Below are 15,479 nucleotides of genomic sequence, written 5' to 3' on the forward strand. Positions count from 1 at the left end.
TTTTGTTTTTGGCACACGAGTATGTAGCATTTGCTATAAATCTCACTTGTTTCGAACAAACAAAAGAATTGAACCGATTTCGCTGCCATCGCAGTGCCAAGGTTATAAAATTTAACACAATTTATATTTAAACTTTGTAAACAACAACAGGGGGCCGCGAGTAGCGTCTTGCGATAAGCTGTCTTCGATTGAGACGATGTAAAATTTCATTAAAACACGTGTTGTCGATAAGAGAGATGTTTCGAAATCGGTTGTGTCGCGCCTCCTACGGGAGGTACAAGAGCGTTTAATAAAAAATCCAACAATAGCCATTAGCATAACAAAATCACAAGATGAGAACGCCTATTATGCGTCTCGACAATGCATTTGAGCGAGCTGGTAATTGCAGCGTCGTTCGGGAGACGACAGAAATAATTGCGGAGATTTATTTGGTCAAATATTTTGCGCCGTCAGAGGGTAGCTCTAATTTGAATAAGTCCAAGGGGAAAGAAGGCGGACGACCCACGCCCAGGCCTCGATAGCCACCAATGTGGAAGTGAATTGGATTCAGGAAAATGCCATTGTGGAATGTTAACATGGATATATAGTTACAAGAAACGCGATAATGCGTCATGCACATGTGCATTTTTTTGTTAATTTATCTGTGTTCGCGCTTGATGGGATTACGAAAAAATGTCTTGTCACTGGGAATTTTTCATCGATGGGACAATAATTACCATAAACATACAACAACGACACTGTTTCCAAACTCCTAAAAATAAACTCTTATCAGGCTCTTGTTGGGTTTCTCAGTCTCGGTTTACACACTACTTGTGTTTATTTACTTTTGAGTTTAGATCGATTATAAATACATTACCGAAATAGAACTGTAGCTCATTAGACCACACATGGAAATTCTCAAAAAATTACCATTTTGAATGGTTGTTGCAGCGCTTTTGCGCAACGTGGAACTGCCATAAATCCTCGTTATGAGATAAATGGGACGGTAATTAGATGGACATTCAAGACGTCACGTAGGCCCATGCCTCTCCATTTCAAACCGCTTAATTTTTAGCTGATCAAGAAAAATTAATAAACATGTAATTATGGGCATAGTTGTGTTTGCCCAAAGTATTGGATTGATTTGTTTTGATTTTGTTGCGCCCCAAGCGCTCCCCGTAATCGGTTTTTCGTATTTTTTGATTGTAGTTTAGCGGTCACATTTTACAGTTAAATATTCTATAAATATGCATTAGCGGGAGCATTTAGAAACTCTAATTAACTTTTTATGTCAATAACTTTAAAATGTGTTTGACTTTTAAATGTGCCGAAGTCGGGTACATTCAATTTTCTCCAAAATTTCTACAAATGAATAAAAACGGCGTAATTTCGTGAAATTTCCACGATTTCGCGTGTCCATTTAGCGACTTTAATTAATGTGATCGTGTGTTGGTTTTATAGAAAGTTCATAATACAGAACCAATAGAAACCAACTCGCACATCGTCTGGGCTTCCAAAGTAATTGCACATTCGCACTCGTTTTCACTGAAATTTTATATCTTTTTTTTTGACACGTGATCGAAAGCGCGATTGCAAATATACACGGTCGCTAAAAAGTATGGACACATTTTATTCATCGAAATTTTGAAAAGAGCATTTTTTTCTGAGTTCTATGGTATAACACATGCATACCTTAATTTAATTGAAACTTAAAAAAAAATCCAAAATTTTGAAAAATGTAAAATTTTGTTAGCCTTGGAAATGTTGTCTTTATCTGTCGTTAGCTCTTTGCTGTTTAAACATTAAACAAAAAATAAGTAAAAGCTAAAATAACACTTTTAACTGAAAAAGAACGCGTTTTAATTAAGAAATTTTAAACACGGAATACTTGATTTTTATGCTACAAAAGATATGATACACCAAAATGAGAATTTTTTTAGCTCAGTTTTACTTAAATGTACTATTATTAAACAAATTGTTGCACCCAAGCTTAATTTTTGGTTGATATACAAGTGACAGATATCGCTAATAAGTAATATAATAACAGTAATTACTTTTATTTTTTTACCTTAAAAGTAAAAGTGGGTATTATGTTACATCACTGAATTCAGAAAAAAATGCTCTTTTAAAAATGATTAAATTTGACCCTTCGTGCCACTAAAAAAAATCAAGTTAGCCTTGTATTTTCAAAACAAATGACGATAAAACTTTAAAAAAGCTCTCAAATGATTCCCCAAATTTCAAGGTTTTCTGTTAAACCGTTCTGAAAATATTTAACTGTATCCATGCTTTTTAGCGACTCTGTATAAATTCTATCGTCTCAGATGTTTATAAAATTTTTCCATTTGTTCTTAGGATAAGCAGGATTAACTTGATTTTTTTTAATGTCAAGAAGAGTCAAATTTGTATTTTTAAGAACATTTTTTCCGAGTTCTATGGTATAACACATGCATACCTACATTATTTTAATTGAAACTTAACAAAAATGCGAACTAATAAAAAAATTTTGTCCTGGAAAATGTTGTCTGTACTATCGTTAGCTCTTTGCCGTTTGCACATTGACTAAAAAATAAGTAAAAGTTAATAATAATCGTTAAAATAACACATTTTAATAAAAAAAGTTTAAACTCGAAGTACATTTTATGTTTTAAAAGATGTTCAAAATGATTTGATTTAAATGTATGCAATTGTTTACCTAATTGTTGCATACAAGTTTAATTTTTGGCTAATATACAAGTGACAGGTCGGTAATAACAGTATTTTCAAAGTTAATTTAGTTTTACTTTTCCAAAAATCCAGAATTAAATTTTTGGATTTTTATTTTTTACTTTTTAATAAAGTTAAGGGTGGATATACAGGGTGAGTCAATAGTGGGTTACTTTTGATATGTCCTAACATGCAACCAATAATTTAATAAAATATAAAAAAATAATCACGTCAATAACGAATGCTACAGACACCACAAAAAAGATTGATTCTAAACTTTTGAAAAATTAAAAAAGACACAGATTGTTTCTTTTTTTGCACTGATTAGTGTTACTTTTATTGTAACCGAAACCTGGGTATACCTTTTTTCTTAAGACTTTAAATCTTGATGAAACAAACATTCAAAGCTTTCAGTTAAAAAAATAAAAAAAAATAGACGCGATAGACAAATGTGATATATTTTTTAGATTTTTTTGTAAACTAGTGTTATTGGTAATGAAAAATTGCTTGTTCCAGGTGGAACAAAGAGATGTGCCTGGAATCGACTGCGCCTATCTGGCCATGGACACAGAAGAAGGAGTCGAAGTCGTATGGAACGAAGTCCAGTTTTCGGAACGTAAAAATTTTAAGAACCAAGAGGAAAAAATCCAACTCATTTTTGAAAATCTCACGCAACTCGAGCACCCTAACATTGTCAAATTCCATCGGTATTGGACCGATACACACAACGACAAGCCTCGAGTGAGTATTGTACAGTTGTCGTCCGATAAAAGCGGCCAGCACAGCTGAGCGGGATAACAGCGGACAGTTTGGGCAAACGTGCGTTTTTTGTTCCAGGTCATATTCATTACGGAATACATGTCCTCAGGTTCCTTGAAACAGTTCCTCAAGCGTACGAAACGCAACGTGAGAAGGCTGCCACTCCCTGCGTGGAGGAGATGGTGTACACAGATCCTCTCCGCTTTAAGGTAAATAGCAAAAAGGCGGTAACGTGAAAACTGTCCCACTTAGTATAAGTTACTCTTAAAACTTACCTAATTTAATGTAGTTGTTAAGACGATATTGTAATAAATCGATAGTGTCGCCACGACGATTCGAGTATTGTGAGTATGTAAATTGTCGTGGTGGACAGCAGGCGTATTGTACTTGTCTTTTGCCGATTTGTTATATTGTTAATACCATGTGTTCACAGTGTCAACGCAAAGGTAAGTGGTTTTTAGCCCGAATAAAATGCAAGCGTTTTGTGCAGCTCGACGGCGCGGCCCCGTTTTATGATTTTTGCCGTTTGTTTGTTTTCGGGCCGCGTCTCGACGCCGATCGCAAAAATCCGAATTTTGTGTCAGCAGTTTGCAGCGAGATCGGCCGGCGTTCGCCAGTTCTATGATCTGCAGTCTGTTTTCTTTCCAGTTACTTGCATTCCTGTTCTCCGCCAATCATCCACGGCAATCTGACCTGTGATACCATATTTATACAGCACAATGGCCTCGTCAAGATCGGATCAGGTAATCACATCGAAAAATCTCATGAATTCACTTTTTTCGAAAAAATTGTGTCTTTTACTTATTCAATTGGTTTGATTTTTTTTGGAATTATATGCTGCATAGTTCGCGGTCAGCGGCGGCGGACCGTTACGCCCGCTCCAGACTTGCTCGCTTCACGCAGTATCGGCGTCCGATTGCTGGTACACCGGGTGGCGCAGGGCCAAGAGCCGATACGGCCCGAAGCGGGCATTCGCTGGAGCGGGCATGCGAGATGCCTTTTGACGGGCGTTCGTTAATCCTTCCTCACGCATTTCGTGTATGTAAGGTCGGTTTTGGGGGCGACTTTACACGCACTAACAATGCGTGAGGAACGATACTCTGTAAAACGTCTGCTCCCAATTCGTGTCTCAATCATTTTCGAACGCTGTTGCAATCTTCTCTGCGATTGCTGCTGTGTAGTGGTTTTGGGCGAGAGATGGTTTCGAAAATGGTTCGACGGTTCGTCCGCCGTTGGCTGCCCACTATCAGCCACACTTGGAGCTATAAACTTTTTTTACTAATTTCGCTTTCATTTCTCTAGTGGCTCCTGATTCCATAAACCATCACGTTAAAACATGCCAGGACGATTTCAAAAATATGCATTTCATTGCACCAGAACATCCTAGTAAGTAATCGGCTTTTCTCTAGTACTAGTTTTTTGAAATTTTACGTTTTTCTTGTACATATATATTTGTATAATTTTGCTTTATTTTGTGGTGATGGTTTGCATATTTATTATGTTTCTGTTTTGCATATTTCACGATTCTGTCCCTCTCGCTCGTTCATTGTTCATTATTCATGTTTAATTTCGTATTATCGAACGGGGGAAATACAAACTCGACAAATTATTAATTTATCAAATTGTAACTGAAAAAAGTAATGAATTTTCTGTCAGATATTCGTAATAAAAAAAACATGAGTCAAACAAATTGGGTGACGCTGCGTCTGACATTGATATTAAATAAAAAGCTCTTTGTGTAATATGAGGAAATGATGTGTACAAGACTTTATCTCCTATTGTATTTTTCAGTCGGTGTGAAGTCAAAATATTAGAATTGAATTTCTTTTTTGTTGTTCCGACGCACTGAACGATGTTTTTGGGACGCAACGACCAATAACTATTAATTTTTTTGATTGCCTGATATGATGTGTTAATTAACATGATTTCTCACAATAAAACTCCAAGGTAGGGAGAACTACGGATATCTAAAGGTTAGGATATGAAACGACGTACAAATAAAACGTTCCGGTCCTCGATAGTTCCGTTAATGTCGCCAGAGAGCGCAGTAGTTTCATTAACACAAAGCAAACAAAAAAAGTACAGACAGATAGAGCAATAAAGACTCAGTAGTACGACATAAACATAATGCAAAAAATAAAATTTTATCGTAAACTATATTAAAAAAAATTACAAACTTTTACCAATTGCACTCTGCCCCATATTTTCCAAAACGCTGCGAATACGGTTACAGATGCAAGAAAAATGTTAAGGAAAAAGTTGTAGAGAATTAAATTTCCAACAAATGAGTCCGTGAGACCATATCCCTATCTTTAACCATTTAGGCCCCAAAGTCGTTCAAAGACACTCAAACGACGAATTTGCTTCATATTTATGTATATTTATCCAAACGCTGGAAATACGGTTGAAGACAAAGAACAAAGTTGTAGAATGATTATTTACCTAACGAGTTTAAAAAGTGCAATTTCCCATATGAGCACTTTGTTTGCTACACGAGCGTATCGAGTGCTGCATGAAGTGCGAATGTGGGAAATTGATTTACAAACAAGTTGGGGACAATACTTTTTGTAACGAATAACTCAAAAATAATTAAAATATTTTTTTTGACAAAATAACTATCTAAATATGAGTACACAAAATATTTTTTTTTTGAAAAATTCGGAAGAAAGCGCAAATTTTTAATTTTAAATAATATTTGTCTCATGTTTCTCATGACAATTTTATAACTCAGTTTTTCTCAGTCTGTTACGAGTGTAAAGTGCGTTATTTCTGCATTATTATTTTTTCAAGTAATTAGAGAACTGGTTGGATTTCAATTATTTTAAAACGACTTGACACCGAGGCGGCATAACGTTTGAAACGCCCTCATTTTTAATCTGCCGCACTATTGTTTGGAAAAATGTTGATAAAACTAATAACGATTAGAATTTTCACACACAGGGAAGATGTAATAAATATCTTTATAGAGAATTAAATTTCGTACAAAACAAGTCCGTGAGACCATATTCCTATCTTCAACGGTTTAGACTTCAAAGCCGATCAAGCGACGGATTCGTTTCATTTTATCGCTTGTTGAGTGGCTGGGAACTGTTTAAGTAATTTATACCTAAACGGTTAAAAATAGGGAAGTGGTTTATTTTGAAGGAAATTTAATATTCCACACATTTTTTATATCTTCAACCATGTCCCAGCCTTTTAAAAAATTTGGAGCAAATAGGGTAAAGTTTTAATTTTTTTACATATTGTTTTCTGTTACTGAGATTTTTTGCCATAGTTTTATTTTTGTCTTATGTTCACCGTTTTTATTTCATTATTCTTGAAACTTAGACGGAACAAAAACGCTATCTAGTGACGCTGGTGGAACTAACGAGAAAAGGGACGTGTTATTTGTACGTCATGTTGCATCCTAGTATTTTGGTGTTCGTACTCCAAGACTGGATTTTTTTTTCGGTACATATTTTTTGATTTTCTGAAAATGGATTGACAATAAAACAATGTTTTTTTACCATTCTCAAAGCGATAAAAATTCACAAATATGCCTTATTGAATGTTTAAAAAAAATGTTAACAATAATAAATAATTTCGTCCTAAGGCGCTCTCTGATAGCAATCCTTTTAATGTTAAAAAAGCCTTAAATAAAGTCACATTTTTTTAAGACCCGAAATTTTAATTTATTGTCAACAAATAGACTTTAAACACAATATATTTTGACGTTTGAAATATAGATGGCAGGTGTCGGTTATTTTTAATTTGAAAAAAGAGCCGATTTTGATTGTCATTGCCAACTGGCCCAAGATAAAAAACTTAATTAAAAATACGAGAAATTTAATTAGATTTGCGAGGGTTCAGGGTGGAAAAAATCCGTTCGTAATAAATTTGCAAACGTCACCGTATCAAAGCTATTTTCGATTTTTTTAAATTGCAAATGCGAACTTGAGGGGTGAGACATTAATAGATCCAGTGCATTTGAAAAGGTCGCTCTGAAATAAATCCAAGGCTAAAAAATTTCAACTCTCATTACGTGTTGGTGTATCTCACCCATGGCCTCCTTGATGTATGGAGACAACTTCGTTGTTCAGGCCTGGCGCATCGATAAGCTTCAGCGGTTTTTTCGAAACCGTAGATGGCGCCCTATTTAGCGCACTGACGTTTATCTGACACATAGCATTTGTGAGGTTAAATCCGAAAAAAATTGAATTTAACAAGTACAATCAGCAGAAGAGAAGGTGCAAAAGAGCCCACATTGTTAATGATAAATTCTAAATACAAAAACTCAAAAAAATTAATAAAGTAGTAGAGTTTTTTCGGAAGTTTGGTGATCCACGAGCAGTGCGTGAGAGTAAGCAGAGGTCCAGACAGGGATTTTGGAACGGACGGTCCAGAGACACTCCAGCAGGGAGTAACGCAGCAGAGGAACGCTGGATCGAGCTTTTTTAAACCATTTCATTTGAAAAAACGACTTTCTTTGTACATTTTACTAAAGCTAAATTAACAATAGCAGGTTTTGAAAATACGTGTGTGCAAAATAGTTTCATTTGCCTAAACAATGTATTGCAAATATCTGCTGGTTAAAAGGTTGTAAATACCTTTCAGAAAACTTAAGCCATGTCTTAAAAATCACAGATTTGTAACGCATTCAACCTTAACCATTGGTAAAACCATAGAGTATGCATAATAAATGGAAGGTTCTTTGAAACATCGTTTTTTCTGCATCTGTGTCTGCGTACTAGTGCCGTAGGTTATGCTTAAAACGATGAACAATCAATTCACCTTAAAATAATTTGTATATCTTCTGAAGCTGAAAATAAAAAATCCTAATGATCGTAAAATGATTTCCTGCAAAAGTTACACTATCCAAACGTTCATTCAGGGCATAACTTTAGAATTATCCTCACATTTTCAACGTATTTCACGAATGCACACTTACATCTTTCAAATTTATTAGTCTTTAACCTCAAAAATGGTATTTGTCAAATAAACGTCAGTCCGCTAAATGCAGCGCCAGTGGAGAATCAGCCGAACTTAACGATGCGCCAGGCCTGAACAACGAAGTTGTCTCCATACATCAAGGAGGCCATGATCTCACCATTTGAATGTTGCGGTTGTAAAAATCCTATCAGTTTCCATGGAGCGTATGACTCAGTACCATGCTTGTTAAAATATAATATATACGGATTTCTGATTGATTGTGGGACCTTGAAAGTCGCACATAATTCTCGCCGCCTTGAACTTAAAATAATTGATAAAAAACCAGAAAGTGGTGTTGTACCACTAACATTTGGGGTTTTTCTCCTGTTTCATCTCCTCTAGTCGCTTCTTTATTTCTGTCACACAAATTCCGTTGTGTTTTGTGGCATTTTGTGGGACTTTGGCTGATTTGGGCGCGTTTTAGGCACAATGGGCCCCCCGATGGACATCTACTCGTTCGGCATGTGCGCGCTGGAAATGGCCGCTCTCGAAATCGTGGGCAACGGCGACTCCGGCAACAAAGTAACGGAGGAGAACATCAAGAAAACGATCGATTCGCTCGAGGACGAGCAGCAGAAGGATTTCATCAAGAAGTGTCTCCAGAAGAGCCCCAACGACCGGCCGACAGCCAAGGAGCTCCTCTTCCACCCCCTCCTGTTCGAAGTGCACAGTCTTAAGCTCCTGGCGGCCCATTGTTTGGTCAAGAGATCTGGTTAGTATCGGGACGGGCGCTGGACGGCGCCACCGTCCGGTGTCGGGAGCGGCATCTAGGGAGTTTCGTTTGCCGCTTGCTTATGTAATTTTTTTCGCAGCAAACATATCTGAAACGATAACAGATGAGTTGATGCAGAGGTGGTACGGGCCTGATATGATCGTGGCCGAGATCCGGCGCAAGAATGGACCCCCGGTTCAGATGAAAATGTCCGACGTTCCCGTGACGGAGAAGTTGGAGAAGTTCGTCGAGGACGTGAAGTGAGTTGCGGGATTTTTGGCGTGATTTTGGCTAATTGTTTAGTTTAGAAACGGCATTTATCCTTTAACGGCCTTCGGTGCTAAGCAACCCCCTCCAGCCCGATCGAGGGCGATATCACCGGAAATGGCGGAATCGGTCAAGTCCGTCACGCCGGAACCGATGGATGTAGAAAATAGGAAAATTGTCAATATGATGTGCGACATCAAACCCAAAGAAGAGAGCTGTGATTTATTGGTGCGTTGCTAATGCGATGTTTGATGGGTAATTTTAGTCATTTTTTTTCTGTTATAGTTGACGATTGTACTCCGTATGGACGATAAAATGAATCGCCATTTGACTAGTTGTATTACGCAAACGGATTCTCCGAAAGCTTTAGCTCAAGAGTTGGTACATTATGGTTTCATAAATGAAGTAAGTATCAAATTGTGTTTAACTGTTTATTTTAAAAAACTCGAAATTTGTTTGGTTGAACGCGTTTACGATGTTATTATGTGATTAAATATGCTAACAAGGAATTTGCTGCTTGAATACGGTTTATAGGGCTCGTGACATAATTTGTGGTGGGTGTATGTACATATTTGCGACACTAAAAGGTTTTCACAGATTTTATCTTTTACAAAATTAAAATTAAATAGCGTTTTTAACAATTTATTCTTTGATAACAGATAAGATAATGGTTTTGTTGACTTGTAAAACTGGCGTAATTCATTTTTATTGCTGCTTGTTCTCTTGTTATTATGCTTTTGTTGAATCAGAAATTGGAAAAAAAGAAATTTGAGATTTTCAAGTCGTAATGTAAAACAATATTTTTTTTTCTAAAGATCCCCTTTTATGGTGTTTACACAAATCAATGAACTACAGTTTTAATTTCGAAAAATATAAATAAAAAAAATATTGAAAAAAATGTCGTAATTATTAGAAAATTGCAGCTGAAATTGGTGAGATTTTCCACTTAAAAAAGGTGAAAATTTAAAGAGGTATGTCTTGCGTCACCCTACAGCCATTCCAGGAATAATGCAACCTGACACCGAAATTTTCAAAATAATTTTAGTATGTAAAGTTTCTTAACAAAATACACGATTCAGTTTTTATTTAATGTATTTTGCGATAAAAGAAGGAGATAATCATTTAAATTGAAATAAATCATACATTACTTTGTAGGCGATAACATAAAATAATGTTGACAACAGAAGTACTACAACTGTTGAATAGTATTTGAAGATTGTTTTTGTAGTTTCTGGTAGGTTAGAAAATAGAAATCGGTAAATAAGTTGATTCGTAATATTACTTTTTATCTACGTAAATTTCGCTGTCCCGTCCGTTATTGCAAACATAAATATCGCTCTAATTTCTTACGTCGTGAAACAAAAACAAAAATTTTTAATTTTCAGTCTAATTCTAATATTGTTAATATATTTATACTTAAAACCTGTTTGAATACATTTTTTGGAGATATTTTCATGCACAAGATTTTGTTGTCCCGTCCGTCATATGCAAGGAAAAAGTATAAATATAAATTAGAAGTCGGTACACATTGCCTTCTTATTTGGTTTCACCTTTTACTTCAAAAATAATTGTTGGAATTAGTGCTTTTTAAATTAACAGGTTTTTTTTGTGTCCCGTCCGTCATCAATTTGTATTTCTTTTTCCTGCTCGTATTTTAAATTGTACAAATGTGGCTCCAGTTGTACAGTTCGACTGGAACTAAGTTCCTTTAAAGAAAAATTTATTTCTGCTGAGAATGTTCATAAAAACTGAAAATAAAATCTAAAAAAATTGAAATGTAATGGCTGTTTAGAAGAAAAAAAAATTATAAATACACACGTTTTTTATTTAAAATGTAGGTCAAAATATGAAGTGTAATTTTACTTCCCCATTTTGCTATTTAACACCTTATTTAACTTAAAATATCGCTAGCAGGATAAAAGTTTAAATATTTCTTTCGTTTGAAATTGAAATATTCAGACACTTTTATTAATGCATAATTTTCCACACAGTTTGATTTCTCTTTTGTGCTCTTCTTTATGAAAAATGATACCACTTAAGTGGCCCATTATATTGTTCTCACAAACGCGTTTTGAACTGACGTTAAAATAACTACATTAGTTTTGACCGCTTTTTTAAATAAAAATTTAAGTTTTCCTTAAAACGTAACTTGACTCAAACTTTTCAACAAATGGTGAGATGAGATAAGTTACAAAAGTGGCATATTGGCATCTCTTAAGACCTTTGCATTGAAAAAAATATTTAAATAATGCATCCAAAAGTCAGGGTTAGGTCAAAAAGTTTTTAGATCAACAATTTGGAGAAACTTTAATTTATTAATTTTTTCATAATATTCAAAAATTAAAACAACTCTGGTTGTCACTGCGTCCTCAAACATTCAGTAAAACAGTAAAATCAGTTTGCTAAAGCTAAACGGGACAAAAGTCACTACAATCGTTCGAAAATGCCATTAGTGCCACTTTTTTTGGCGTGTTTGCATTTTTCAGCCTAAAATGGAATTATTTCCCATAGAAATAAGCCAACAAATCACTAATTAGGTCGAAAATTTTACTAATATAAGTTCAAACATGTCTGTCTTTAAATTCGCTTTTGTCAAAAATGTGGTAAACATATTTTGCTAGCTACAAATGTAACGAAAACAACCAATAATCCGCAAAATGTGATCTAAAATAAAATATCTTTTATTGAAGTATTTTGATCATTGTTGATAACAGTAATAAAAGAATCGTTATTTTTTTAGACGTGGTTTATCAAAAAATGCTTAAAATACACTTTTAAGTTAAAAGTTGCTATAAGTTATAATACAATAAGAGACTAAACAATCAAACGCAAAAATTTTCATATAAAGGAAGCAATTACGGCACTGGAGAGAGAATAAGTGTTTATCTCCTTTTTCAGAAAAGGGGACACGTGTTAATTTATTTTGTATTTAGTGTTTTTTTTTAATGCGAGCCAACCCTAATACCGGATATTTTTGTTTAGCGTTCCGAAAGCTGATTATATATTCGTATTAACGCCAGATTATTATGAATTGATGTCATTACTGTCCGAAAAATGATGTATTGCATCGAATAAATAGTTTATAGAGGATATTGGCTATTCATCAAAAACCGTCTGCTTATGCATAATTGACAATCTGTTTCATCTCGTCCATTTATCAGCGCATCCACCCACCCCTTCGTAAAATCGCATTGTGTTAATCAAACCGTAAAAACTCGCTCGGTTTTGTATCAATTTAATTTTTTCCAGGACGATCGAGACAAGATTGCCACCCTTATAGGAGAGACGTTAAAGGACTGTTGTTCCGGCCGTAGTAGTCCGAGTCGAATTTTTCAGCCCTTATCGCATCTGCCCCCTCCTACCCAACCGGCGGCGGCCTTGGTGAATGCAACGTTACCGTTGGCGGCGACGGCGGTGGTCAATTCCACACCTACTCAAGTGCCCATGCACTCCACTAGTTAGTAAAACATAGATACTGCCAATGCACTTTCGTATTTCTAAGATGTCAAAGTAAACGTTATTTATCATAAACACAGTGTCTGGACTAACTAGACTATCGTGGAAAAAATGCAGGGAGTTAATAATAAAAATCGGGATTCCGATCAGTCGTTATCGGCGTCCAGATGCGTGATAAACCGTAGATAAGCTTACTAGGCCGCCTGCATTTTTCCGAGCTAGGTTCATGCCTTATTTGGGTTAGTCTACGTCATGGTAGAGTTAGAAAGAAGAAGACTGTAAAATGCTGGACATTACACTAGTCATGTGACCACGTGTTAATCTGTGATCAGAGCTTCAATGACATAAACGCTGGACTGTTTAATCATAGATTTCATATTGTATGTGATCTGTTTATGATAATTTTGTAACTCCTAGGCCGCGTCGCAAGAATCTGTTGAATCGTTTCGTTTCGTTTCTGTCAATACTCGTCGCAAATGCATTATTGTTTGCCCCTTGAGACTGATGATGTACTAATTAAGGAGAAATTGTGAATAGTGGTAGTCGTGCAGGACAGGACCAATGTGGAAGGTTAGTGTCGTTGGGAACTAGCATTTACGTCAGCTTTTGTTTCGTCAACGAATTTTTTCGGGCCTAAATTCTGTTGTTTGCGACTGACGTGAATGGCGAGTTGGGTCAGTGGAGGGATTGTAAATAGGGTAATTCTAACAAGTGTATGAAATTGTAGATATTGGATTTTTTATTGAGGAAATTAGAGTAAGGATTATTTATTTCTGTTAGAGGTCCCGTGTGATAATTCGCTCAAAGTTCTGGATGATGGCTAACCTGTGTAGGTTGATAGTCGGTTCGCTTGCCCATCCGATTCCAGTACAGCCGCAGCAGTCTTTCCGTTAACTAAACCAATGTTCACACTCACAGCTTCTTCACCGTAACCTCTTGAGAAACACATTCAGATTACTGTTCTTCCCTAGAGACCGAACACACGTGCAGAGTTTTTATTTGTGGACATCCATACGTATTTCGCTGTTAGTGATATTATAGACTATGATTTTTTATACTTATTTATTTCTCATTTGTTACCCATACCCATCGGTTCGCATTGCCATCATGAATTAGCTTGTTTATGATTTAGGTTAGTCATGCCTCTGCATGTTGTTCATTATTATTGCTCACATTGAGCAAGTGTATATCAAATTCTATATTGAATGCTACGGAGACTTTGCATTTCAAGCTCCCGCCAAACACCTCAGCGCTGGCTCTCGAGTGCTCGCCACTCCCTCAATTACATAATTTCATTTAAGTTGTGTTTATTTGTATTGTAATATCACCATTCTTTATTGTATACCTTATTTAAATAAAGATGCAATACGGACAATTTTGTAACTGTATTTCTTGTTTGTATAAAATTCACTTTCTTATTATACATATCATAAATTATTTACAATATAAAATAAAGCTCGTATATACAGATAAAATGGACGCGGCGCTGAAACAGTTTCATAATACTGATGATACAAATCACAAAAAACAGTTTCAACACCTTTACACTTTAGTCCCGTTCTGTTGGCTATCGCCGATAGTCACGTGGGTCACAAAAGGCCCTCTGTGGTTACGGTTCGGGTGCCGGCCTTGAACGGGTGGTTGGCCTTGCCGAGGGAGGGAATTGGAGTTCACGTCTTGGTACATCACAGGCGGGTTACTATGGGGCACCGGGGGGTTCCCCCGACGGTTGTTAAGCATCGACTGGATACTCTCGTACTCGTAGAAGTTCGACACGGGACGAAGCTGGTTGTCGGTGCGGGTCTGGCGCTGGGAGTGGTACTGGTGCTGCTTTCGACTGATAAAAAATGTGACGTCACTAATTTAAAATTACAAACACTTTTTTTAAGTGTAAGGCCAAAGAGGACAAAACTTAAAATCTAAAAGACAAATATTTATTTAATTATTACAGTATTTGCCGCGAGTGTAAGAAAAGCGGAAATACAGAGTGATCTAAAGAGACTGTTTCACACTGCAACTAAATACAGTTTTCCAATACTTTTTAATTGAAGCTATTCTTTTGTAATCAAAAGATAAATGGTTTAAACACATTCGACAGTGGATAGCTATTGAACTCATATTAGTAGGATATGAAGCGTAAACTATTTCTTCTATTGTTTTTTTTGAAAAGACGTAGTTTGATCTACATGTCATATAAATAAATTGTAGTACCACCAGTGGAAATAAAATGTTTGTTAAAAAAAAGAAAACATCGATAGACTGAGTCAATAGTCGGTTAGTTCTGAATTTTTTAAATATGCAACCAACAATACTGATTTAATTAATGTTTTGAAAAATCAAACAAAGTATCCAAGTAGGAAGTGCAATTAGTATTTTTGGTTGCATCTTAGGACATGTCAGAAATAACCCACTATTGACTCACCCTGTATACGCAAGTGATAATCTGAACTATGTCACAGGAACTGTTGTATTATTTGGTATCTTATTTTTTTTCGAAGTCTTCAACAATTCTAAGACCGAAGGTAAGTTTGTATCTTGCTATTTCATGTATTTTATTTGAATTTTTTACACTGACGGCAATCAGTCAATCTCCAGTAACTATAAAATTTATATTTTGCGCATTTTCATTTTA

The 15,479-nt window shown here is 35.6% G+C and overlaps 2 protein-coding genes across 8 annotated transcripts in view; one reads left to right on the top strand and one right to left on the bottom strand.

The window, feature by feature from the left end:
• Positions 1-14,222, top strand: part of Madm (MLF1-adaptor molecule) — a 36,869-nt gene extending 22,647 nt beyond the window's left edge. Inside the window, exons 2-10 of one of the 2 annotated variants that reach the window (XM_008199538.3) lie at positions 3,202-3,426; positions 3,523-3,653; positions 4,093-4,187; positions 4,747-4,830; positions 8,837-9,124; positions 9,225-9,384; positions 9,433-9,619; positions 9,677-9,796; positions 12,641-14,222. In XM_008199538.3, the coding sequence (XP_008197760.1) occupies positions 3,202-3,426; positions 3,523-3,653; positions 4,093-4,187; positions 4,747-4,830; positions 8,837-9,124; positions 9,225-9,384; positions 9,433-9,619; positions 9,677-9,796; positions 12,641-12,853 (1,503 nt within the window). In that variant the 3' untranslated portion in view covers positions 12,854-14,222. The remainder of the gene's footprint in view (positions 1-3,201; positions 3,427-3,522; positions 3,654-4,092; positions 4,188-4,746; positions 4,831-8,836; positions 9,125-9,224; positions 9,385-9,432; positions 9,620-9,676; positions 9,797-12,640) is intronic. The other variant, XM_064355026.1, reaches the window with a different exon arrangement.
• LOC661284 (partitioning defective 3 homolog B) overlaps positions 14,218-15,479 on the bottom strand; it is a 55,852-nt gene continuing 54,590 nt past the window's right edge. For all 6 annotated transcript variants that reach the window (XM_008199535.3, XM_008199533.3, XM_008199536.3 and 3 more), the window contains one exon: positions 14,218-14,684. In XM_008199535.3, the coding sequence (XP_008197757.1) occupies positions 14,390-14,684 (295 nt within the window). In that variant the 3' untranslated portion in view covers positions 14,218-14,389. The remainder of the gene's footprint in view (positions 14,685-15,479) is intronic.

The sequence above is a fragment of the Tribolium castaneum genome, chromosome 2 (genome assembly GCF_031307605.1).
Source record: "Tribolium castaneum strain GA2 chromosome 2, icTriCast1.1, whole genome shotgun sequence".
NCBI classification, from domain to species: Eukaryota; Metazoa; Arthropoda; class Insecta; order Coleoptera; family Tenebrionidae; genus Tribolium; species Tribolium castaneum.